The sequence below is a fragment of the Mustela putorius genome, unplaced genomic scaffold (assembly GCF_011764305.1).
Source record: "Mustela putorius furo isolate JIRA1106 unplaced genomic scaffold, ASM1176430v1.1 tig00003853_pilon_pilon_pilon, whole genome shotgun sequence".
Classification (NCBI taxonomy): Eukaryota; Metazoa; Chordata; class Mammalia; order Carnivora; family Mustelidae; genus Mustela; species Mustela putorius.
The window spans coordinates 767,009-791,616 of NW_025422005.1; the positions used below are offsets into that span (position 1 = coordinate 767,009).

The following is a 24,608-nucleotide window of genomic DNA, read 5'->3' on the forward strand; positions in this document are numbered from 1 at the left end:
CCTTCTCTGCGGGCCTCGACCTTCAGGTCGGAGGCCAACCCAAGGCCCGCCGGGGCTCCACTCTTGCGCAGTCGGCGCCCTGCCCCACTCTCCGCCGCCGCCGGAACGAAAGGGAGATGCGGGTCTCTGCTTCTCTGACAAAAGTGGGACCGAAAAGGAGGTTTCCAGGGCACGGTTACGAGACGAGAATCGGAGGGCGCGCGGGCCGGCGGCCCAGGCGGCGACCCCTGCCTAGTCCCAAGCCCTGGACCTCCGACCCCAGACCCCAAACGCGGCTGGCGGACGCCGGGGGCCCGGCCGGCTCCACGCGGCTCACCAGCGCCGCCTAGTGCCGGCGTGCGGAGAGGCCGCCGGCCGCGCCGCTTCCGGGCGGGAGCGGAGGGCCGGCCGGCGCGGGGGCGGGGCCTCTGCCGCGGGGCGGGGGCGGGCCCCGTGCTGAGTGACGGGACCGGGGGCGGGGCCCGTGCTGAGTGACGGGGGCGGGGCGGGGCCGGGCCTTGTTGAGTGACGGGACCAGGGGCAGGGCTCGTGCTGAGTGACGGGACCGGGCCTTGTTGAGTGACGGGATCGGGGGCGGGGCTCGTGCTGAGTGACGGGACCGGGGGCGGGGCCGGGCCTTGTTGAGTGACGGGACCGGGGGCGGGGCCCGTGCTGAGTGACGGGACCGGGCCTTGTTGAGTGACGGGACCGGGGGCGGGGCCGAGGCCCACGGGCGGGTCCCCGTGCCCAGGGCAGTGCGGCGCTGGGCCTCGAGCTTGGCGGGGGCCGGGGCGGGAGCAGCCCCTCCCTGACACCGCCCGCGCCGTTCGCCGGGGGTCTGGCACTCCCCAGGAAGAGCCCGGGGGCCGCGGCTTGTTCCGAGACAGCCTGTGCTCCGCTCGAGGCGCCCCGGGGCGGGTTCGGGGCGGGTTCCCCGCAGCCCCTCCCTCGCCCCCTCCCCAGGAGAAACGAGCCCCTGGAACGACGGCCGCTGTGTCCTCGCGTCTGGATTTCGAAATTAATCGGAATCTCGGTGGTCGGCGAAGGCAGATTGTCAGATTGGTGTTGCTCTTCTGTGTGCGTCGATAAGGGATCGATATCGAGGCCGGGCGTGCTGGGAGAGAACCACGTTCCCGCGCGCTAGTCCAGCGCGGGAGCCGAGCGCGGGTGAGGAGGGGCTCGCAGCCCGGGCCACGCCCCCCGCAGCGGAGCGGCGCCCTCCAGGCGTGCACCCCTGCACGCCTGCACGGCTGCACCCCTGCACGGCTGCACCCCTGTACGCCTGCACGGCTGCACCCCTGCAGCCCGCCTTCCTGCAGCCCTGCCTTGAAGGTTGGGTCCTGTTAACAAAGAGCAGGTGGGATCTGTTACTTTTTTTTCTCAGTTGGACAGTCTGCTACTTGATGTGGTGATTGTATTCAATGCATTGTTTTGGTTATTGATGTATTTGGGTTTCTTTCTAAAAATAAACTTAACTTTTTTAAAAAGGGGGCGCCTGGGTGGCTCAGTCGATTAAGTGTCCCATTCCTTTTTTTTTTTTGAAAGATTTTATTTATTTATTTCACAGACAGAGCCCAAGCAGGGGGAGCAGCGGAGGGAGAGGGTGAAGCAGGCTCTACGCAGAGTGGGGAGCCCGATGTGGGGCTCAATCCCAGGACCCTGGGATCATGACAGGAGCGGAAGGCAGACACTTAACCATCTGAGCCACCCAGGCGTCCCTAAGTGTCCCATTCTTGATTTCGGCTGAGGTCTTGATCTCGGGGTCTTGGGATCAGGCCCACATGGGGCTCCCGCTTCAGCACAGAGTCAGCTTATCCCTCTCTCTGCTTCTCTCCTCTTTGAGATGTCTCTCTCTCTCAAATATAAACACAATCTTAAAAAAATTTTTTTTAACTAAAAATTAAAAACGAATAACTTTTTATTTAAATTCAATTTATTTATTTTTATTTTTTTTATTTTTTAAAGATTTTATTTATATATTTGACAGACAGAGATCACAAGCAGGCAGAGAGGCAGACAGAGAGAGAGCAGGAAGCAGGCTCCCTGCTGAGCAGAGACCCTGATGCGGGGCTCGATCCCAGGACCCTGGGATCATGACCTGAGCCGAAGGCAGAGGCTTTAACCCACTGAGCCACCCAGGCGCCTCTGGGTCCTTCTATTTTTACTCTCTTGAGCAGCCTCCACAACGTTTTCCACAGTGGCTGCACGAGTTTGCATTCCCACCAACAGTGCAGAGCCGGGTTCCCCTTTTCCCACGACCTCGCCAACACTTGTTATTTCTAGTGTTTTTGATTCCAGCCATTCTGACAGGTGAGGTACTAATCTCATCGTGGTTTTGATCTGCATTTTCCTGATGATTTATGATACTGAGCATTTTTTCACGTATCTGTTGACCATTTGTATGTTTTCTCTCTCTCTCTTTTCTTTCTTTAAGATTTATTTGTTTATTTGGGGCAGGGGAGAGGAGCAGGGGAGAGGAAGAGGGAATCCCAAGCAGACTCCCTGCTCAGCACGGAGCCCCACTCGGGGCTCTGTCCCACCCCCCTGAGATCCTGACCCCGCCGGAAACTGGAGGCAGACACTTGGCCGACTGTGCTCGCAGGTGCGCCCGTGCGTGTTCTTCGTATTTGGGCTTGCGAGGCTGGCTTACGTCACTGCTGCCCTCCAGGGGCCTCCTTAAGTAGCAGGTGTCAGGATTTCCTCCTTTCTGAGGCTGACTAGTAACAGTTCCCTTGTATGTTGTATCAGGGCTCTCCAGGGAAACGGAACATAGGTACATACACATGCGTGAAGTGCGTAGGGACGATAGGAATTGACCCATGGAGCTGCGGACGCCAGGACGTCCCACAGGCTGCCCTGCGCAGGCTGGAGACCCGCACGACTGGTGGGGTGGTTCAGTCGGAGTCTGAAGCCCAGAGGGGCAGGAGCACAGATTTCTGGTGGCAGGAGAAGATAGACATGCCACTCAGGCGGAGAGTAAACTCATAAACTCATTCTTCCTCTGCCCTTTTTGGTTTTACCTGGGCCGGCAACAGATGAGACAATACCCACCTGCCTCAGCGAGGACGATCTTCCTTACACAGTTTCTGGAATCAGAGGCTCATCTCTTGCAGGGACACTCTCACAGACACGTGCAGAAGTAATGTTTTGGGTGCCTCGGCCCGGCCAGGCTGGCGCCTGTCATATGCACGGCATACTCGTACACAACGTTTTGTCTCCGCATCTGCCCGCTGCTGTGCCTTTGTGTTGTTTCTACCTTTTACATGTTCTGGTGATGCCGCACGAGCGCGGCCGCACGGTGTCTGTTAGGGACTCTGCTCTTCGGTTCTTTCAGGTACAGACTTGGATTTGCAACTGCTGGGACATGCGGCCGTTCCGTGCCTACTTTCTAGAGGATTTCCCCGGCTGTTTGTCACGGCAGGCGTAGTGTCCACACTCCCACCAGCTGTGCGCAGGGGCCCGATTTCTCCACATCTTCCCTGACACTTGCTTTCTGTTTATTTGATTGTGGCCATAACGGGTATGAAATGATAGATGATTGTGGTTTTGACTTGCATTTTCCCAATGATCTGTGATGCTGAGCGTCTTTTCATGTGTTTCTTTGCCACGTGTGTATCTTTTTTGGTAAAATATTCAAGTCCTTCACTCACTTCTGAATTGGGTTGTTTATTTTTGTTGTTGAGCTGTAGGAATTCTTTACATATTCTGGATATGAATTGATTATCGGGCGCCTGGGGGGCTCAGTGAGTGAAGCCTCTGCCTTCAGCTCAGGTCATGTCTCAGGGTCCTGGGATTGAGCCCCGCATCGGGCTCTCTGCTCAGCGGGGAGCCTGTTTCTCCCTCAACCTCTTCTTCTGCTCGTGCTCTCTCTCTCTAATAAATACATAAATAATCCCTTATCAGAGATGTGATTTGTGAATATTTCCTTCCCGTCTGTGGGGTGCCTTCTCACTCTGCTGATGCGGTGCTTCGATGCACTGTGGACATTTAGTTTACACTCGGGTCGTAATCTGATCCTCCTCTGGCTCCCGTCGTGCCAGGGTTGGCCCCTGGGAGCTCTGTCAGGCGGCTGGGTTTACTTTGATGACATTACTTGCTGCTTTTCTTAGGCTTCTGTCTTCTTCCCGGTGTTCTGCTGGGTTCGTTACATTTTCTTTATTCTTTCTTTCCTCCACAGATATGGAAGTTATACAACCCATTTCTGGTACTTTAGTGGTCGCCTCAGAGTCCTGCACAGACTTCGATCTCCGTCCGCGGCTCTGGCCGTCCCTGAGCTCTGCGGGAACCTCTCGCCCGCGCGCCATCCCATCTGCTACGGTCGCTAGTCTAGAACTGGGGTTTGCTTTACCCCTTGTCCAGGCTGGGCTCCAGCAGACCCTGAAACAAAGACTCACGACTAGGACATGGATTTTTTCTTGTAGTTGTAGGAGGTAAGATGGTGAGGGTGGGAAGGGGGTATTCCTGGGGCTGAGCGGGTGACACTGCGGACAGCGGACGGGGCTCAGCACACTGGGACCCTGACCGTGTCGCGGGTACAGCGCCGTTGCTGGTGGGCGAGGCCGCCGCTGCGGGCACCACGTAGAGTGTGGGTCTCAGACCGTGGCCTGCCCCGCGCTGGTTTAGGGCGTCTCAGGCGGAAGCTGCCGGAAGAGGGGCAGCCATGAGAACCACTGGTATGGTAGAGTCTCCCGCCTCCCACGGCTCCCCTCAAAGGAGCCGCTGGGGCTGCCTGTGCTCCCCCAGCTCCTGCCAGCTCCGCCCATCGGTCCCTTCAACCTTTGCTGTCCTTGAGCTGTCACACCCCGCTGGGTTACGCTGCCGCTGACCCCTGGTTGTCAGGCCTAGTGGCGAGGAGGGAGGTAGAGGTCCTGACGGGGACAATGTTGTCCGGGGGTGGGGTTGGGTGAGGAGGCCTCAGAGGTCTATTTCCGCTGAGGCTGGGGGTGCGGCTCTTCCCAGGGAGAGGTGAGCAAACCCTGCGGGCGCAGAAGGTTTAGATGGGTCTGGGTCTTAGAACTGAGGGGGACAGCCCCTCTGGTGGCAAGGTCGCACCTTCCCCTAGCAGCGTCCTGCCGGCAGGTCAGGTGAAATTACCCCTTCAGAAGTTCTAGCTGGGGCCACAGCGGCGGGTGAGTTGGGTCTGCACCTGAGGCTGCCCGGAAGGGTGGAGGCCTTGTGCTGTCGTCTCGCTGGGGACTCCCAGTGCCAGTGTCTATGGGTTTCCCCTCTCTTCCAGGGAGAGGTCCCTGGGGAGGCCCTTGCCGGGAGGGAGAGCCTGGGATGGCTTTGTTGCCCGCGCAGCCTTGCGCTACACCCTGGCCTGTGTTTCCACTCTGCGAGTTCAGCTGCTCTCTGCGGGGGCCCACGCCTCCTTCCAGACCTGCCCACAGGAAGTTCCATGTGTACCCCGCAGTTGGGAGGGTGGTCCCGGGGGGTCCAGACGTGGATGCCCAGGTTCTTGGAGCGTACCGCCTTTAGTGGCCTCTGTGTCAGTCAGAATCTCCAGGAAAACAGGCCAGCGGGAGTAGGAGGGAGAGAGAGAGTGAGGGAAAGAGGTTGATTTATTTTAAGGCATTGGCTCCCTTTGTGGCGATTGTGGGGCTGGTGAGTTCAGAGGGCTGAGACCCAGGGAGGAGCTGATGTTCCAGTTCGAACCCAGTGGCCCTCTGAAGCCGAATTCCCTCCTCCTCTGGGGAGCTTACTCTTTTTCTCTCGAGGTCTTCAACTGATTGGGTGAGGCCCAGCCACATTGTGAGAGTCATTTGCTAAATGCAAAGTCTACTGATTTAAATGTTAATCACATCAGGGGCGCTTGGGCGGTTCAGTCGGTTAAGTGACTGCCTTTAGCCCAGGTCATGATCCTGGGGTCCTGGAATCAAGACCTGCATTGGGCTCCCTGCTCCTTGGGGAGCCTGTTCCTCCCTCTCCCCTGCCTGCTACTCCTCCTGCTTGTGCTCTCTCTCTCTGTGTCAAATAAATAATAAAATATTTTTAAAGAATAAATAAATGTTAATCACATCTAAAACCTTCATGCAGGGCACCTGGGTGGCTCAGTTGGTTAAGCAACTGCATTTGGCTCAGGTCACGGTCCCGGAGTCCCGGGATCGAGTCCCACATCAGGCTCCCAGCTTCATGAGGAGTCTGCTTCTCCCTCTGACCTTCTCGCCTCTCAAGCTCTCTGTCACTGTCTCTCTCTCAAATAAATAAATAAAATCTTTAAAAAAAAAAAAAAAAAACCTTCATGCAGACTACATTCATTGCGGCCTTAATCACAGTAACAAAGAAGTGACAGCAACCTGACTTTCCATGGACACGCAAGCGGATAAACAAAATGTGGTTTTCCCACCCAGGGACATATTTATTCTACCTTAAGGAGGAGGAATGCAGGGGCGCCTGGGTGGCTCAGTGGGTTAAGCCTCTGCCTTCGGCTCAGGTCATGATCCCCAGGTCCTGGGATCGAGCCCTGCATCGGGCTCTCTGCTCATCAGGGAGCCTGCTTCCTCCTCTCTCTCTGCCTGCCTCTCTGCCTGCTTGTGATCTCTGTCTGTCAAATAAATAAATAACATCTTTAAAAAAAAAAAAAAAAGGAGGAGGAATGCTTGGGCACCTGGGGGGCTCCGTCAGGCATCTGACTCTTGATTTCAGCTCAGGTCACGATCTCAAGGTTGTGAGATCGAGCCTTATGTAGGGCTCTGCACTGGGCAGGGAGCCTGCTTAAGATGCTTTCTCTCCCGCTCCCTCTGCCCCTCCCCCCTCTTAAAATAATAGGAGGAAGTGCTGACACCTGTTAGAGCATAGAGGGACCTTGGGGACATCATGTTCAGTGACCTAAGCCAGTCCACAAGGACAAAGCCTGTATAAGTCCCCTTCTAGGCAGGAATGGGGAAGAGTCGATGGTGGGCACCAGGGGCTGGGGGGTGGGTGTTTAATGGGGGGTTTCGGTTTGGGAAGATGGAAAATTTGGGAGACGGACGGTTGTACAACAGTGTGACTGTGCTCCGTGCTCCCGAGTGTGCACTCACAAGTGGTTAGGATTGTCAATTTTGCACGTGTTTTTTTTTTTAACCACAAATTAAAAAAGAAGATTGTGGTATGTAACAGGTGTTCAGTAAATGTCGTTCCCCCTGAGTAATATTTCATGTTGATTTCGCCACTGTAATCAATAAATTATGAGAACAAACCCCTCGTGTGGACATTAGGCTAGTGCCTGCGCCGGGGTCCCGGCTCTGCAGTCCAGCTGGACGCATGAGGTCAGCTCTCCTGCCCGGCTTTCTCCTCAGGCCCCCGCCCAGCCTCGCCGCCGTTGTCCGCTGGCTTCCTGCCTTACATGGGGTGCTCTGGGCTTGTAGATGGGACCAGTTTATTGAAATGTTTCGGACTCCTGTTCCAGTTTGAGGTTTTCAAGCAAAGGGAGCGGGACACAAAACCTGAAACCAGGCGCAGAGAGCAGCCAGGGCAAAGGCCGCGGACCCCCCCGCAGACCCGGAGCCAGCTTCCCCTGGGCCCTGGGCCCTCCGGCCTTGGGCCTGCCGCAGCCATCCCGTTGGTCAGCACAAATCCTGCGGCCTCAGCAGCTGGCCTGGGCCTCCGTGGGGAGCGGGAGGGTTCAGTCACTGGCAGGCCCAGAGCTGAGCTGGTGGGGACACGGCTGCCTTCACTGGCTCAGATCACCAGGCAGTCGTGGACTCGGGCAGGCGTGTGTCTGCGTGACTCTGGGGGGCCGCGCACAGGTGTGAGGGTGTTAGGTGGGGGCACCTCTCTGTGACTGTCCCTGGGGGGAGCTGGAGGCAGGGATGGAAGGCGTCCCCTCAACCCGCGAGCCTCCGAGCCCTGTGGCCAGGCCGGTGGGTCTTGCGCTCCATGCCAGGGTGGGAGCCAGGAGGCCCTCAGGGGAGGTGAGGGTCAGTGTGTGCGTCTGAGGGCTGAGCGCGCCTGCGGAGCCATGTGTGTGCTCTTCTGTCAGCCTGCCACGGAGCGGCCTGGCCGTGAGGCTCCCTCGGGAGCCGGCTCTGCTGTTCTGAGTGCAACGGAGGGTCAGGTTTCTCTGAGAAACCCCAGAATAGCCCCTGGCTGCTCAGAGGAAACCTGGTCTGGCCCCTGGTAGCCGGTCTGGCCCCCTGGTCCTGCCCGCCTCACCCCCTCTCACCGCCTCCCCGTGTCCAGCTGTCTGCCCCCCCGCCAGCCCCCGAGTGCAGACTAGCAGCCCCTTCTGCACAGGGCGGCCAGGCCAGGCGATGCACGCGTTCCTCGGCCTGTTTCTAGAGACCGCTCACGAAGCACTGGGCCCACAGGAATTGGGGGTGTCACGGGCCAGGGTGAGCCCTCACACCGGAGGACAGGCCGTGTGAGGTCCCGTGGCAGAGCGCTGGAAGGGGAGCCAATGCGGGAAGAGATTCGAGGAGGCTGACACGGTGAAGAGGGGACAGCAACCGGCAAACGCATGTCTACTCCGGGCCTCCCCGGCCACCCGTCAGCCCCTTTCCTGCCCTTGGTCCTCAGCGCATGGTGTCTGTCTGGGCTCTGGCTCCAGACACGGAGGCTGGGGCAGGGGCCTTAGCTGGGACCTAGGGTCCGGGAGGGAGCTTCAGGGTGAAGGGGTGTTCCGGCCAAGGAGGGCCAGAAGGGGACCAGGTGGGGAAGGGCCGAGCCTGTCCCAAAATAGGGCCGCAGGACCTCCTGGCCATACAAGGATCTTGGAATCTGGACTCTGGGGACCCCAGGCAGCTGGGCCCAGCTAAAACGCAGCTGACACTTCTGCCCCTCGTCTCTGGTGCCACCGCAGTGTTCTCCCAGCCGGCCGCAGACATGGTAGGGCTGCTCCTGCCCCGGCGGGGTCCCTGGTGGGCTGGCTCGGGGATGGAGCGGGCGCTGGGAGCCGTGTCGGGGAGGAGAGAGGACGGGACGGGGCTTCCAAGCACAGGCACCCGAGGGTGTGGGTGCCTCTCTGGGAATCGAGGGAGCAGTTCGGCAAGGCTGGAGGGAGAGGGAGGAGCCGGCTGCTGATGCTCTGCTGGCCCGGGGACGGGGGGCGCCCTTTTGAAAGCTGCCATGACAGTGGAGGCGGGAGAGGCCAGCGGGTAGAAACACCACAACCGGCCGGGGTCCTTCACCCTGACCTGGGTCATGCCCCCGCCACGGCACCCTTCACCAGCCCCAGAGACGGGGTCCACCTGACGCTCCGCCACATGGCTGGCCTGAGCCTTGGTGTCTCGCACCTGGCCTCTGGCTCTCGGGTCCTTCCCCTGAAGCCGCCTGACAGTGCCGTTCACCCCTGGCGAGCCTCCCCAGTGCCACCTTGTCTGGAAGCGCGCTGGGCTGCGGGGGAGGGGGCTCCTTCTTTAACCCCAACCGTGCAGGGCTGCCGGGTGGAAGGACAGGGCGGGGTGCCACGCGTGCTAGGACCGCCACCTCCCTCGGACCGAGGGGCGGAGGCGGCCCTGGTGCAGGTGTCCTTGCAGACGGAGCGCCTGACAGCGGAGCAGATCAAGGAGTACAAGGGCGTCTTCGAGATGTTTGACGAGGAGGGCAACGGGCAGGTGAAGACCGCCGAGCTGGAGCGGCTCATGAGCCTGTTGGGCATCAACCCCACCAAGAGTGAGCTGGCCTCCATGGCCCAGGACGTGGACAGAGACAGTGAGGCTGGGCAGGGGCAGGCCTGGGTGGGGGGGGGGCGCCCGGGAGTGCGAGCAGGGAGGGCCGCACCAGCTCGCCCTCACGCTGCCCGGCCTGCGGCCTGCTCCCTGCAGACAAAGGATTCTTCAACTGTGACAGCTTCCTGGCCCTGATGGGGATCTACTGGGAGAAGGCCCAGAACCAGGAGGGCGAGCTGCGGGCCGCGTTCCGCGTCTTCGACAAGGACGGCAAGGGCTACATCGACTGGAACACGCTCAAGTAGGGCCCGGAGCCGGGCGGGGCGGTGAGGGCCGGAGCCGCGGGGGCTGCCGCTCAGTGTGGGGGCCCGGCAGGTACGTGCTCATGAACGCGGGGGAGCCCCTCAACGAGGCGGAGGCCGAGCAGATGATGAAGGAGGCCGACAAGGACGGGGACGGGACCATCGACTACGAGGGTGAGTGAGGGTCGGGCCTGGGGGCTGGGCGCCCGGGCCGCCGGCTCACCTGTGCTTCTGCTCCCAGAGTTTGTGGCCATGATGACCGGAGAGTCCTTCAAGCTGGTCCAGTGAGCAGGTGCTGTGGCCCTGGGAGGCCTGCCCGAAGGCCGCGCCTGCTGCCGCCCACACTGCCGCTCAGCGCCCCCGCCCCACCTCTGGCCAATAAACACTCCAGCCGCACAAATGCGTGTTTCACTGTCCCTCCGTAGCCCAGAAAGGAGGGGCTGGCAAAGATTGGGGACTGGAGAAAGGAGAGGGTTTTCCTCAGGCAGCCACGGCACAGGGCCCGTCACTCCTGCTGTGACATCCGGCACCACCCACTGCCCAGGCTCTGGGCTCTGGACACCAACCTGAAAGCCAGACTGGGTACAGGTCGAAGCCTACCCCTGGCCCCTCTGCCTGCACCAGGCAGCGGCGGGGCGGCTGCTCACGGGCCCCTCCCAGAGCCTTTTCCTAAAGGTGGAGATCACTTCGGTACAAACTTTATTCTCTCCAAAAAGCTGGGGGTGTCACCACCAGCCCCGAGGCTCGGGCCTCTGGGGTCGGGGCTGAACGCAGCAGCCCCCGTGTGCGTGCCGAGTGAGGTTCATGTGTGCGGCCCACGCAGGGCCAGCTGGCCGGGCGGCCTGGCGTTACACAGCAACGAGGCCAAGGCTGCAGCGATGTGCTGGATGGGCTGGCCTTCCCTGGGGAAGGCCGGCAGGGGTGTGCTGGGGGGTCCCTTCTGAGCACAAGGTGGCTGGCACAACTGAGAGGTTCAAGAGAGTTTTCCTCTGCTTTTGAGGGGTGCCAGGACGACAGCCAGGGCCGCTAGGGCATTGGAGCCGGCTCCTGGGGCCCCGCCGATGTCTCTAGGCCTCAGGCCCCAGGGGAAAGATGGGGTTACTGAGAGGGCGGTGGCTCTTCCTGTCTGGGTTTGGCCATCTTGACAGCCTCTTCATAGGAGGGTGGCAGCTCAGGGGCATACAGGCTGTAGGCAGGAGGGGTCATGGAGTCGAAGTCCAGGTCCCCAAAGGGAAGGGGCAGCCGCACACCCAGCGGGTACTGCACAGAGCTATAAGCTGCAGGGAACCAGAGTGCGTTTGTGGGGATGAGTCTGCTCTTACCTGCCCCCCCGCTCCCCCCTGCAGGGGTGCAAGCCAACAGGTCTGCAGGCACTCACAGGTCACAGTGCTGTGCACGGGGCTGTCACTGTCCACAGGGCTGACCGTCAGGTCACAAGGCTGAGGTGTTGGTGGCAGGTGTGGCTGGCTGTGTACCCGTTTCCGGAGGCAGCAGAATCGGACACAGCTGGCTGTGACCCCACACAGCAGCAGCAGCAGGACAGCGAGTAAGATAAGCCTGTGCAGGGAGGAGCAAGACCCTGCCACTGGACTGACCCCTGGCCGCTGGGCACCCGCTCTCCAGGGGCAGTCGTGGCCTGACCACCCACGACAGGACAACGGGCAGGATAAAAGAAAACCAAAGAATGTCTCTGCAGGCCAGAGACCTCCTTCCAGGCCAGAGCTGGGCCTGAGGAGCCGGCTAGTCCCTGGCACCCTGCTGCGGGGCCTGCCCTGGCTCTCTCCAGGGCTGGCCACAAGTACCTTGGGCTCACTCCCAGGACACACTGTCCCAGGCCATCTGCACAGTCCTGTGCCCAAACCAATGGCCATGTTCACAGGGGCCTCCTGCAGGGGTGAGCAAGGAGCGGGTGGGAGGCGGATAAGCAGGCCATGAAGGGAAGTCCCGCCAAGGGCCTCGGTGCCCAGACCAGTCCCGGACTGGGGCAGGGCCCACAAGAGAGGCCGCCCTGGTGCTGGGGGCAGGAGGCAGGGGTCAGCCCGGGAGGCTGCTGAGGGCCCCAGCGCCTTCCCAGCAGCGCCAGGAAGGGGCCAGTGCCGGCGCCAACTCGTCCGTGGAGCTAGGAGGGGTGGGGGTCTGGTGGGCCTGGCCAGGGGCGAGCGCCGCGGCCTCCACTTACCCCACGTGCCACAGGCTGCTCCAGCGGGCCTGGGGCGGGCACCTGCGGGGACGGCGACACCTGGAGCAGGCGGGGCACCAGCCGGGCCGACGGCCCCGTCCGAGCCTCCCCCACAGGGCGGGGCCAGGCCCCGGCTCCCACCCCCCCCGACTTACAGGTCCGAGGGGTCGCAGCTGCCGTCCGAGAAGCCCAGCGCCACCTGTGGGGACAGGGGTGAGCCCGGGCCGGGGCGCGCCGAGCGCAGACCCGCCCCGCGGTGCCCGAGCCGAGCGCCGGCGACCCACCTGCGGCAGCGGCAGGAGCGGCGGCAGCAGCAGGAGCGCCCGGGAGGCCGACGCCCCCACCACCATGCTCGGCGCCGACGCGGAGCGGGACCCGCCCGCCGCGCCGCTTTATGGAGGCCCCGCCCCCACAGGCCCCGCCCCGAGCGCGTGGCCACGCCCAGCGTCCCGCCCGTCGGAGGCCGGTCCCGCGGCCACACCCCGGATCCCCTGGCCCGAAGCCCCGCCCCCAGGGGTACCGTCCCTCGAAGCCACGCCCAGCGAGAGCCCCGCCCCACGTCCCCGCCCTCCACCCCGGTCCGCCGCTTGGGCGCGCTTGGGGGGTTCTCCGGGCGGAGGGAGGGGCGTGTTGCCCTCGGCCGGGGCGCAGAGCCGGGTCCCGGCCGGGCCAGGCCTGTGGTGCAGAGAGGCTCGGTGCGCCCGGGCTGCGCGGGGTGTGGCCTAGAAGTGCGGTGGCGCTCGCCCCCGCGGCGCTCAAGGTCAAGGGTGCGGCGGCGAGGGTCCGGGGCGCTCCCAGCCTGGTGCTGGGCGGCATTTACTTGGCTCGCGTGCGCGGGTGCCGACTGCCTGGGGCTGCCTGGGGCTGGCCGGGCGCCGGCCCCCCGGAGTTGGGGGCGGGCCTCTGCGGCGCTAACCACCTTTCCAGATCCGCTGGCCTTCAAAGACGTGCCCAAGCTGGGGCGTGTGGCCTCTGTGGTCCCCGGGCCTGGGGTCACAGAATGCCTGCTGTCCATTCTGCCAGGAAAGCCTGGGGCCTTCCTCCCCCCGCTCTTCTCACCAGCCTAGCTGCCCTGGCAGCTTGTCCCTCGGGCCTCCACTCCACCATCTGGCGGTCAGGCTAAGGGAGGGGTCAGCACTGCAAGGGGCAGGGTGGCCGGCCTTGTCTGGCCAGGGCGAGGAGCCGCTACCCTTGACCTGTCTTTTCTTCTTTTTTTTAAACGTTCGTCTATTTCAGAGAGCGAGTGCGCGCTCCTGAGCGTGAGCTTGGGGGGGCGAGAGGGAGAGGGAGCGGCGCGGACTGGCCGTGAGCTTGGGGGGGCGGCGGGGGGGGGTGCGGAGAGCCGCGGACGTCGGTGGCTTAGCCGGCCACCTAGGCGCCCTGACCTCTTCCTTCCTTCATCTAAGTTTGTATTTGTTTGAGAGAGCAGGAGCAAGAGAGCACTGCAGGGGGGCGCAGGGAGAGGGAGACACAGACTCCCCGATGAGCAGGGAGTCCGACGTGGGGCCCATCCCAGGACCCTGGGATCAGCGGAGGGCAGGTGCTTATCCATCTGAGCCACCGAGGCGTCCAGAGCTGTCTTTCTTAGGTCGGGGCTTCCGCCTGGATCTACCAGGCACCTGCTCTTTGATCTCGCTTGATCCTTGCCCGGGCTTTGCCCTGAAGCTGTGCTGCACCTCCCGGAGGTGCCACGGCAGCCCAGGGCCCCTTCTGCCCACTGTGCTCCCGCCAGGCTGCCTGAGCTTGGATCCTGGTCATCCTCCCTCCTCCCTCTTGCCTTTAGTGGGCGGCAGGTATGAGGACGGGCAGAAGTCCAGCCCGTGCCCAGGAGCTCAGGCAGGGCCTCGGCCAGAGAGTACCAGGGCCTGTTAGCAGGAGAGGGAGGCCAGGGTTTAGGAGAGGGGCTGCTCCTCTCGCCCACCAGCCAGAGGAGGAGGCAGGGCCGTGCTCTGCAGGGAGCACCTCCTCCTGGGGCCTGGGTTTGGCCTGGGGTGCTGGAGCCTGTCTTCGCCTCTCATCTGGTGAGAAAAGCTTGGGCTTTGGCTGGCCAGCCCCAGGAGGGCACAGACAGAAGTCCTGCAAAACTCCACTATAGGGTCACTGTCACTGGCCTCGGGTTAGGGAGATGGCAGTCTTCCAGGCATGAAGGGCACCAAGGAACTGGGGTTAGGACGGTGGCTCCAGGCTGGTGTCCTGGAGTCTGTACCCAGGAGAGCCCCCAGGCTGGTGTCCTGGAGTCTGTACCCAGGAGAGCCCCCAGGCTGGTGTCCTGGAGTCTGTACCCAGGAGAGCCCGCAGGCTGGTGTCCTGGAGTCTGTACCCAGGAGAGCGCCCAGGCTGGTGTCCTGGAGTCTGTACCCAGGAGAGCCCCCAGGCTGGTGTCCTGGAGTCTGTACCCAGGAGAGCGCCCAGGCTGGTGTCCTGGAGTCTGTACCCAGGAGAGCGCCCAGGCTGGTGTCCTGGAGTCTGTACCCAGGAGAGCCCCCAGGCTGGTGTCCTGGAGTCTGTACCCAGGAGAGCCCCCAGGCTGGTGTCCTGGAGTCTGTACCCAGGAGAGCCCCCAGGCTGGTGTCCTGGAGTCTGTACCCAGGAGAGCCCCCAGGCTGGTGTCCTGGAGTCTGTACCCAGGAGAGCCCCCAGGCTGGTGTCCTGGAGTCTGTACCCAGGAGAGCGCCCAGGCTGGTGTCCTGGAGTCTGTACCCAGGAGGGCCCCCAGATGCATCCCACCCTCCTTTCCTGCTAGGGAAAGTTGCATGTTCTCTCCTGCTGCTGGCAGGCGTGGGCGGGGGGTTCGTGGGCTGGGCATGCTGTGTACGGAGGGGCCAGACTGGATGGACTCTGTGGAGACAGTGTCCAACCAGCACTCTCCCGAAGGCAGGGGCTGGGGCAGGGGCTGGGGCAAGAGCACATTCTGAGCTCCCAGGAGTGCCGTATGGCCTGTGGGGAACTCTACCCTGAAGGACCGGTTGGAGCCCAGAAGGCTGAGCCTGGACTCTGTCCAGAAAAATGGAAAACATAACTCATGCTCTGGGCCTCACTCTGGACTCCAGCGAGACACTGAGGGGCGCCCTGAGCACGAGGGCCGCACATTTGCTCCCTCCTTAGGGTCATCAGGGATCCTGACACTTGGGAGGGACAGAGAATCCTAAAGGGTGCCCTGGCTTTGGAGCCTCCTATACCCTTCCCCATCTTTGCAGGGCCTCCCTGGGTCTGGGCCTGTCTCACCTTCAGCCTCTGTCCCCAGCACCCTGCCTTGCCAGTGGTTCCCCAGTGAGCCAGGGCAGGGCTCGTCGCTTATGGACCAATTTGTGTGTGTGGGTGTGGGGGGCTAGGAGGCAGGCGCTGCCTCCCCAGGGCTCTGTCCCCATCTCTGATCTGGTGTGCATCCCACACTTCAGGCCTGTTAGAAGAAGCCCAGAAGGTTTATTGACAGACCTGTGGGGGCAGCTCTTCCCCCACCAGCACTTCTAAAGGCCGGGCAGGTGGGTACTGGCGGGGCTGGGGTGCTGAAGGGCTCAGAGTCAGAGCAGGCTGTGGGCAGGACTGGTCATCTTGCTGGTTCTGAATGGGGCCAGAGGAGGGTGTGCTCTGGACTCAGGGGGTCCAGGGCAGCAGGAAGTGGCCTTGCCTGTGGGGTGAGGCGCCCTGGCCATAGGGTCACACAGAGGGCTGCACGTTTGAACCTGCCCAGCCAGGGATGTGCAGGTCCCAGGCCTGTGGGTGGTTTGGCCTGTTTACAGACCAAGGGAGGGCTTCAAGGGTGAGCAGGAGGGCCTGAGGGGGCTCTGTGGAGAGACTCCTGTGGCCTCAGGGGCCAGTCACCACCTGGGCCACCAAGAGGACCTTGTAAGTCTCCTTCACGTCCCCCTTGAGCTGCAGCAGGGCTGACACCGTGAGTGGGTGATCCGGCTGGAACGGGACGAGGAGGAAGGAAGGAGACCCTCGGTTAGCTGGCCCGCCAGACACGTGTGCTGTCTCACTGCCCGCGGTGTCCCTCACCTGCCCGGGGCCCACCCAGCAGCCCCTTCCCTCGGTGGGGCCGGGGCGTCATCCCGCCGAGCCTTCGGCCTTTGCAGGCCTTCCTGGCCAGAGTCTGTGGCACCTACGTCGAAATCGGCAGGCGGCATCCAGGAGATGCTGATGGTCTTGGTCTGGCCACGCTCCACGGAGCCCCTGGAGGGCTCGATGGTAAAGCCCTTGTGCTGCAGAGCGGGGCCGCCCTCCAGGCTGAACTCGACCGTCTGTGGGACACTAGAGCTGCAGGTGGGGCTGGCCGGCTGGGCACAGCTCCCGGGAAGCAATGGCCTGGGGTCGAGGGTAGCTGACCTCACCTGCCCTCTCAGCCCTGACCGGCCCACCCCACATCTACCAAGGGCCAAGGCTGGGAGGGGTCCAGGCTGCCCAGGCAGGGGGAGCTATGGAGGGGCTGGCTGGGCCCCGGGAGGTGCTGTGGTCACCTTCTTTGGGGACACCTGGCTCGTCCGGATGCAGCCCACCTGCAGCTCCCGGGTGGCAGGGGGAGGTGGCGTGTCTGTGTCTAACTGAATGTAGTCAAGGGTCACCAGGATGGGCTTCAGCTCCTCTGCTTCTGAAGAGAGAGGACCTGGCTGGGGGTGGGGGCGATGGGGTGGGGTGGGGCTGCCACGCAGAGAGGGAGGGAGCTGCCTGGGGTCCTCCGGAAATCTCTCTTTAGCATGACTCCAGCCTTCGCAGGACGGGCCAGCAATGACCGCCCTCCCCTTCGGGCTTCCTAGGGCTAAGGGTGCAGGTGAGGCTCAGGAGGGGTCCTCTTCCTGCGCCCAGCCCTCCCTGCCCCACCAGGGCTCACCCTCTCTGTGCTCAGGGTCGTGGGTGGGGATCACGGTCAGGGACTCCACAGGCACGTCCAGGGGGTCGCCGCCCTCCACAAACATCATGTGTTCACGGGCCGCGCCCTTCAGAAGGATCTGGCGGGAGAGTTTCTGGGACAAGAAGCACAGCAGCATCGTCTTGGGACCGGTGAGTGGGGCTCTGGGAGGGCGCGGGCCCGTGGGAGCTGGGACACTGGCCTCTCCACCTGATGACACCCCTGGCGTGGAGCCCCTAGGATGCCAGGCTGGGAAGGCAGGAGGGGCCCTGGACACATGGGAAGGGGGTCGAGGCCGGGCTGGCAGAGCCGCACCTTTTCGAGGAGCAGGACCCGCAGCCTGTCAGAGAAGTACAGGCTCTCGTGGTCCGGGCTGAAGGTCACGGTGAAGTCCTGTGCCTTGCCTGGGTCCATGACGCCCTCGACCGGGATCACACTGAACACGCTCTGGCCGCTGTAGTTCTGGGTGCCTGCGGGCCGGCGGGCGGTGTGGCGGGTCCCCTGCTCAGCCGGAGCCCCTGGCCACACCCCCACCGCCCGCCGCCGTGCCGGCCTCCCTGGGCCTTGCCCTGCGGCCCCGGCCAGCTGTGGTCCCGTGGTGCCCCCCCCACCCCTCCGGCTCACCCACGACTTCAGTCCTCTGTGCCCTTGAGGTGAGGAACTGCGGCAGGCGGGGCTGGTCTTCGCTCCTGGAGCGGGAGAGGCTGTCCAGCTGCATCGAGAACTTGATGGGCAGCGTGGAGCAGTTCTGCAGCTGTGCGGAGGGGCGACCCTCAGCCGATGGCCGGGCCCCGCCCACGCAGGCTGCTGCCAAGGGGCCTCCCCGCGGGGATCACACCCGCTGGGGTCTGGTCGCTCTCCTGTCCAATCGGGTTTGCCTGGCGCCCACGGCACTTCACTGCCTGTTGGCTCCTTCGTCCGGCCTCACGTGACCCCCAGTCCAGGCTGGCCTACCTGCCGGACCACTGTGCCTCCGGAGGGGACAGCTCCGCAGTGCCCTCTGTCCTCCTGAGCTCCCTCTGCGGTCAGGCTCAGGCTTGCCCTCAGCCGAACCGGCACCCTTGCCCAGTCTGTGCCCTGCCCTCTCCCGCTTCTCCTGGCGGTGTCCCCTCTGCAGTGAGACACTTCAGGGAATCCCTGTTCTGGGCTCAGTGCCAGGTCCCGACCTAAGCTAGTGGACGAAGCAGGTGTCGTGGTGGTCCTTGATCCCAGGGCTGGTGAGTCCCTCAGACACTCGGGAAGCATGGGGAGCTGGGCCGGCCCTCCGGCAGGGGCTGGGCGGCCGCAGGGCGATGTGACCTTGCCACAGAAGTCTGTACCCACGCCCGCACCCCCACAGCAGTGCCTGAACCGAGCTCCTCATCCCAGATGGGACGGCTCCTACGAAGGCCTCGTGCGGGAAGACAGGGAACACTGAGGCAGCGCCGGTGAGGGATGGAGGGAGGGTGCTGGACAGCTGCTGGAGGGGGCGTGGCTGGAGGGGGCGTGGGGGGTGGGGGCTGGACCCACCCTGGCTCCCATACCAAGGCGGGTCTGGTCCCTCCCAGGGTGGAGCCCCCTCCCAGGAGACCAGGCAGGCACCAGGCCCCGTGATGTGCTTCACCTTGAAGCTTGAGGACACAGACTCCCTGGCAATGACGTAACCCATGTCGAGAACATCCCCGTCAATGGAGCATGTGATCACGGATGCCACGCCGGTGCCCACGAGGGTCAGGGAGAGTGTCCCTCTCTTGGTGATGATGTCCAGTGTTTCTTGGGCCTGTGGAGATCACGTCCGTGAGCACGGAGCAGACCTCTGTCGGAAGCGTGCGGCGGAGCTCTGCTGGGAGCCGCTGGGCAGGCTGGAGAGGAGATCGCTTGGAGTGCCCCAGCTGCCCCCTGCTTGCCCGCTAGGGCTGAGGGCCTGGGGGTCTGGCCACCCCCGGGGCCCGAGCAGACAGGGTGCAGCATGGCGTGAAGTGGGCCTGGGGCTCACCAGGATGCTCTCACGGGGAGAGAAGGACAGCGTCAGGACATAGGTCTCGCCAGTAAGCAGCTTGCTGATGGGGTTCAGCAGGACGAAGGGGCCGTTGGGGTTCAGCACGGAGAATTCCACCTGAGGCTCAGTGTCAAGGACAGGTGCCCAGGCAGGCCTGCAGCCCTCCCCACACCAGCTCGTGCCCCGTCTGTGTGGGCAGCCTGGGCTGGGTGTGGACAAGGATACGGCGAGGTCCTCTGGGGAGATGTTCTGGATGGAGACCTTCCTTATCCCGTGGTGTCCTGAAATGTGATGGTGGGATCGGGGTATAGCCCTAGGCGGGGCACGGGCTGTGGGAACCCAGGCGGGGACTGGGGGTGGGCCGGTCTCTGGCGCGGGAGTTGCAGTGGGTGCTGGGCCTGGTCAGGGCTCACCTACAGCAATGTCGCCGAAGTCGGAGATGGTCTTGCCTTTGTTGGAGGTCACCACGACAGACGGTGCCACTGCCGGACACCACAGCTCCAGGTACAGGGTGTTGTGAGGACTGGGGGGCAGGGGGTGTGCTGAAGGCACTGTGCCCTGCCTCCCCACTCTCGTCCTGCTCACTCCGGCCACTATGCCCTTCCCTCTGGGGCCCCAGATCTGGGTTGGGACGGTCACTTTCTGGAAGATGCCCCCCCACCCCCTGCCAGAACACCGCACCTGAAACTCAGGGGTTCTGTCCCCTTCCTGTCTTTGGTGTCACCACTGGCGACGACACAGGGAACCACAAACTTGTCGAACTTCCCCTGGAAAGATCTGGCCAGGGTGGCCTGGGCAATCTGGTACTCGTTGGAACTAGAACGAGGCAGTGACGTGCATTCCCACTCCTGTGCCCACACCACACACGCCCCAGTGGCTGGGGGCCCCGCGACGCTCTCCTGGGGCAGGGGATGGGGTACACAAGGCCATACCTGCTGCCTAGGACTCTGGGCCAGAGGGAGAAGGGGCCCCAGGCTGTGGCTGTCCTACTTTTTCTTGGTTTCTGTGGGGTCCTCCCCCTACCCCAGGGTCCTGGTCAGGCACCTAACAAGTGGACTGTGTTCCTGGGGTCTCAGGCGAGGATCTAGGGTGGGCAAGTAACTTGAGCCCCTCAGAGCTCTCCTGGCCTCATTTTGCACCTGGGGAGGGTGGCGTTGCTGAGCTGGGAACACGGGAGTCAGGGGCAGCAGGGTCTCCCCAGCCCATGGTGTGAGGCTATGTGTAGGCACATGGGGCCCTTGGGAATGAGGTGGGCAGATGCCCAGGAAGCCAGAGCTTAAGAGGCCTCAAGGCAGTGCCTGGACTCATCTGTGCCTGAAGCCAGCCCAGCCCTGGACGTCAAGTCACATGGCTCAAAACAGCTCTGCTCCAGGCAGCACATGGGGGGACGTCTCCATGGGGGTCAGGACAGGGTCTCGTCACACGGATGCAGAGGGAGGCGGTGGGGCGAACTTCTCTTGGGCCCACCTGAACTTGAGGTCCTGCTTGTCCAGCTCTGCAGTCGGGGTGGTCGAGTTCCTGAGCAGTCGGTCTTGGCTCTGCGGCCGGAGCATGGAGGAGGACTGTTTCCTGAGGTCCTTCTTCTGGCTGGTTGTGTCCTTGCGAAGCTGGGGTGCAGAGGGGCCGCCTCTGCTCAGCCTAGTGGGCACCATGGCCGTCCCCTACGGCCTGTTCTCTGCCAGCGCAGGCCTGGGCTGACTGCCCCATGCAGGGGCCACAGGGGCAGGGGCTTGGAGCGGACAGAGACCCAAGCACCGGGTGGCTTCCTGGGGAAGACTGACCACAGGTGCAGTAGGCAGCTGAGTGTCCAGAGACCCCTCCCCCCGGGCCTGGTCACGACCCCAGTGTTTCCTTCCCCAGCAGGGAAACAGGCAACAGACGGGAAGATTCTCCTGGGACCAGGGGTCCTCCTTCCTGTGCCTGTCCCCCGGCGCCTCATTGCAGCAGGGCAAGCGCTTCCCCCTGCGTGTGCCGGATGCTGGAGAAGTGTGCTGTGTCCCTCCGCGTCCCCAGGGCAGCAGAGGGCGGCTGTCGTTCTAGGCTGACTGCACGGCTCCGTGTGGGTCTGGGGACTCCCTCTCCCCTGGAGTCACGGGGTGGGGGGCGCAGGAAGTCCCAGCCCCCACCGTGTCCCCCACGCCCCTCCTCTTGGAGCCCCGCACACACCACTTTGGCCTCCGCCGGTCTGCTCGGGGCCTGGGAGGCTTCCTGGTGGACCAGCTTGCTGGGCAGCACGGGCCGGAACGCCACCCGGATGAGGTGTCTCTGCAGGGACAGGATCGTGGCAGGCAGAGCTGACCCTGCGGGGGCCCCGGCCTCCTCAGCACCCACTGCGGCCCCCATCGCCCCTGCATGGCCCGGGTCTCGCTCCCTGACAGTCCTGACAGGACTCTCCTGTCACTTTGTGAAGGTTCTTTCCAGGGGGACGTTCCCTGACTGCTGGCCCCGGGGCTGCTCTTACCCTCCAGGGCGGGGGTCCCGGGACGGAGGTCCTGGTGGGCTGGGACCCCGCCTGCAGCTCACATTAGGCAGGCCACGTGTGAGAAAGGCAACTTGGCATTCAGCCATCAAGATTTGGGGTGAGTTCTTCACCCCAGCTTGTCCCTGTGACCGGCGCAGCCTGCAGGGAGGTCCTGAGCCCCACCGAGGGCTCACTCCCGGGCGTCCCTGGTGCTGAGGACAGCAGAGGTGCCCACGCCCTGGGGGGCAGAGCCGATGGCGTGGCCGGAATACAGGGAAGACGGAGGGAGCCGGGCGCGAACGCAGAAGCCAACCACAGTACCTCCTTTGGGGATTGGTACCTAAGTAGTTTTTGCTAAATTTAATGAAGTGCATTTTATTTATTTATTTATTTGAGAGAGCATGAAAGGGGAGACGGTCAGAGGGAGAAGCAGACGCCCCCATGGATCCGGGAGCCCGATGCGGGACTCGATCCTGGCGCTCCGGGACCATGACCGGAGCCGAAGGCGGTTGCTTAAGCAACTGAGCATCCCAGGCACCCCGTAAAGTGCACTTAAATGATCACAGTAACTGAAGCGCCGCCAGGGCCCAGGCGCCCCCAGCACCGTCACTGCCCCTCCTCACATCGTCCCGGCGGCAGCCGCCCGGGCTCTTGAAGGGAAAGAGCTAAGCTCCAGGAGTCCGGGGCGGCCCTGGGGCGGGCTGAGAGGAAGCTCTGTCCCCAGGTCCCAGTTCTGTCCACTCTATCGGGCAGGGCGGTGCGGTGGAGCCCTTGACCAGCTGAGGGGACACCCACCCTGCACTTCCGGTGACCAGGCCCTCTGGGCCCAGCTGCTCTGGGATCCAGGGGTCTGCATGTCCTCCCCTGGTGCACACGGCTGGAGCTCCCAGCCGATGCTTGTGGGGTCAGCCACCCTTGGGTGCCCTTGTCTTGGGCTTGGGCTGGCTGGGCCTCCTCGCTCTGCCCATGTCCATGGGCCATGGAGACCTCCTTGGCCCTGCTTGGGTCTGACAAGGGACAAGCTCACCCCCACCTCTGCTGTCCAGGCTGCATTGCTGTGGCCAAGGGTGGGCAGAGCCAAGCACCCCAACAGAGCTCTGCCCCCCAGCCTACCCATGGGGCCCACACCTGCCTTTCCTGGCAGCACGGTCCCCACGGAGGGCGAGATGGTGATGGGCGAGTCCGGGGGCAGCAGGAACTCGAAGGACGTGGGCCCCACGGGAGAGGCGTCCTCGGAGCCGATGCGGGGCACGGAGTGGGTCAGTGAGTTCATGCTCACATGAGAGTTGATGACGTACAGGGTGGCCACGGACATGTCATACAGGGAGGTGGCCGCAAACTTGACTTGGTAGTGGGACAGCTCCAGGGGCGGGTGGACGCCCACAGCTCGGCACGCCAGCTTGAAGCACCTGGAAGGGCGGGCAGGGGTGGCTCAGTGGGGCCGCCGTTTGCGGGGTCCCTCTACGCTGTGGAAGGGGGCCCCCAAGGGAGATGGTGGCCTGCACGGGCACCGCAGCGCCTGGGACCACGACAGCGGTTGTCACAGATTTTGCTACCTCATTAGTGAATTTTACTCTTTTTCGAAGATACTGTCGCTCAGTTGGTGAAGCCTCTGCCTTCGGCTCAGGTCATGACCCGGGGTCCTGGGATCCCGTCAGGCATCGGGCTCCCTGCTCAGCGGGGTCCCTGCTTCCCCACTGCCTGCCACTCCCTGCTTGTGCACGCACGCTCTCAAATAAATAAATAAAATCTTCAATGAGTTAGATCCTGTATACCCCTGCACCCATTTAAAGAGGGGAGCTAAAAATTTCATCCCAAATTGCAGAGGAGTTAATTTCTGGCTTATTTTGTTAAGTATTCATTGGCATTTAAAAATAAAACCGATGGATTAGTCTTTGAATACAAGTGCGGGAATCTGTGCACCCCAGGGAGCTAATTTCCACCATTATCCTTTAAAGAAGAAGAAGGGATGTGGGAGGGGCTTTCCCTCCTGGAACATGGACCTGGTGGCCGGCACCAGGGCTGGACGTTTGAAGACTAATCTTTAACCTCGGTTTGAGTGTTCTTGGACCGAGTGTGATCCGCCTGGTATTTGAGTTAAGATAATGTATCCAAAAAACCCACCAGATATTTGGTATTTTAACCACTGGAATATTTCCAGTTCACATCTTCGAATCCAGATTACTACTGTGCTCTCTGTGTTGAATTTCATCCTAATTACATACATTTTAAGGCTCTGATGTTGACTGCCCTGTCATAATGCAGCTGTGACGGCGATGTTGCACACACACTGAAGTGCTGAAATATGTATTTTGTCTTGTGACCACAGGCTCTAAATGTGGAACAAAAATCCTTCTGTGTGGGAATATCATTGAGGTTATTATTAGTATGCAGTTAATTGAAGAACGGTAATTTTTTTTTTAAAGATTTTTTTATTTATTTGACAGACAGAGATCACAAGCAGGCAGAGAGGCAGGGAGAGAGAGAGAGGAGCAAGCAGGCTCCCTGATGATCAGAGAGCCCGATGCGGGGCTCGATCCCAGGACCCTGAGATCACGACCTGAGCCGAAGGCAGAGGCTTTAACCCACTGAGCCACCCAGGCGCCCCTTCCTTGTGGGTTCTAACTCTGCCCTTCACTCTTTAAACCTGTGGACTCACCTCTGCTCACCTACAAGCCTATCAGGTCCCAGGTGACCAGTGGTCCTGCCCATGGCCACACTCCCGGGGCCAGAAGAGGGCTTGGTCCATGGGCCCCGGGCACTCTGACCCCAGACAGGGTCGAATGGCAACTCAGGCTGGAATGTAGGCGGGGACAGAGAAGAGACAAAGAGAAACAGGAGGGCGGGCAGTGGGGCTTGGCGCCCAGCCGGACACCTGCACGGGGTGCTCTAGAACATTCCTCACTGGGACAGATAACCTCAGGCAGCAGCAAGAACACAGCCCTTACCCAGAACCCCCTGCAGCACCCTGTTTGGTTTCTCTCTTTCTACCTCCATCCATCCAGCCTCCTTCATCCCACTTGTCAGGGTGGAAATGGGAAGCCCAGGGAGGTCCAGGGAGTGTCCCCATCACACGGTGCATTAGAGTGAGTGGGGCTCCTGCCCGGGTCCTCCGGTGCAGAGGGACACTCTGCGCACGCACGCACACATACGTCCGCAGTGCACACTCCCCCTCACGCTCATCCGTGCATGTGCACACACACAGGTGCACACTCACACGCATGCACACACTCCTACTGCTCCCATGCTTGTGCTCGCATACACATGTGTGTA

At 62.4% G+C, this 24,608-nt stretch overlaps 3 protein-coding genes across 15 annotated transcripts in view; 1 reads left to right on the top strand and 2 right to left on the bottom strand.

Annotated features, from left to right (window-relative positions):
• The first annotated feature begins 652 nt into the window (after positions 1–652).
• CALML6 (calmodulin like 6) lies at positions 653–10,271 on the top strand. 4 transcript variants are annotated; one of them, XM_004768757.3, is made up of 7 exons: positions 2,437–2,581; positions 3,314–3,499; positions 4,157–4,409; positions 8,271–9,612; positions 9,726–9,870; positions 9,945–10,045; positions 10,113–10,271. In XM_004768757.3, exons 4-7 carry the CDS (start codon positions 8,982–8,984, stop codon positions 10,157–10,159), a joined length of 924 nt encoding a protein of 307 aa, XP_004768814.1. In that variant the 5' UTR covers positions 2,437–2,581; positions 3,314–3,499; positions 4,157–4,409; positions 8,271–8,981; the 3' UTR covers positions 10,160–10,271. The 4 variants fall into 4 exon arrangements, with proteins under 4 accessions (XP_004768811.1, XP_004768812.1, XP_004768814.1 ...); XM_013064611.2 differs by having other exon boundaries at positions 2,439–3,499; positions 8,271–8,787; positions 9,438–9,612; XM_004768754.3 differs by lacking the exons at positions 2,437–2,581; positions 3,314–3,499 and adding an exon at positions 653–1,336.
• Positions 10,272–10,553: 282 nt separating this feature from the next.
• On the bottom strand, positions 10,554–15,317 carry TMEM52 (transmembrane protein 52). 3 transcript variants are annotated; one of them, XM_045063558.1, is made up of 5 exons: positions 12,335–15,317; positions 12,206–12,249; positions 12,051–12,092; positions 11,250–11,428; positions 10,554–11,148 (listed from the first exon to the last, which is right to left on the bottom strand). In XM_045063558.1, the coding sequence occupies exons 1-4, from the start codon at positions 13,063–13,065 to the stop codon at positions 11,298–11,300; spliced, it is 948 nt and encodes a 315-aa protein (XP_044919493.1). In that variant the 5' UTR covers positions 13,066–15,317; the 3' UTR covers positions 10,554–11,148; positions 11,250–11,297. The 3 variants fall into 3 exon arrangements, with proteins under 3 accessions (XP_044919493.1, XP_044919494.1, XP_044919495.1); XM_045063559.1 differs by lacking the exon at positions 12,051–12,092; XM_045063560.1 differs by having other exon boundaries at positions 12,051–12,249; positions 12,335–12,881.
• A 136-nt stretch (positions 15,318–15,453) lies between these two features.
• The window catches only part of CFAP74 (cilia and flagella associated protein 74), a 61,603-nt gene continuing 52,448 nt past the window's right edge, over positions 15,454–24,608 (bottom strand). For 5 of the 8 annotated variants that reach the window (XM_013064602.2, XM_013064600.2, XM_013064599.2 and 2 more), the window contains 14 exons: positions 22,468–22,744; positions 21,041–21,139; positions 20,342–20,481; positions 19,556–19,690; positions 19,288–19,397; positions 19,100–19,155; positions 18,872–18,991; positions 18,500–18,655; positions 17,521–17,650; positions 17,212–17,366; positions 16,879–17,011; positions 16,508–16,638; positions 16,157–16,291; positions 15,454–15,959 (listed from right to left, as the gene is read on the bottom strand). In XM_013064602.2, the coding sequence (XP_012920056.2) occupies positions 15,858–15,959; positions 16,157–16,291; positions 16,508–16,638; positions 16,879–17,011; positions 17,212–17,366; positions 17,521–17,650; positions 18,500–18,655; positions 18,872–18,991; positions 19,100–19,155; positions 19,288–19,397; positions 19,556–19,690; positions 20,342–20,481; positions 21,041–21,139; positions 22,468–22,744 (1,879 nt within the window). In that variant the 3' untranslated portion in view covers positions 15,454–15,857. Of the gene's footprint in view, positions 15,960–16,156; positions 16,292–16,507; positions 16,639–16,878; positions 17,012–17,211; positions 17,367–17,520; positions 17,651–17,734; positions 17,916–18,499; positions 18,656–18,871; positions 18,992–19,099; positions 19,156–19,287; positions 19,398–19,555; positions 19,691–20,341; positions 20,482–21,040; positions 21,140–22,467; positions 22,745–24,608 lie in introns of those variants that run through there. The other 3 variants (XR_006601611.1, XR_006601612.1, XM_045063557.1) reach the window with 3 other exon arrangements.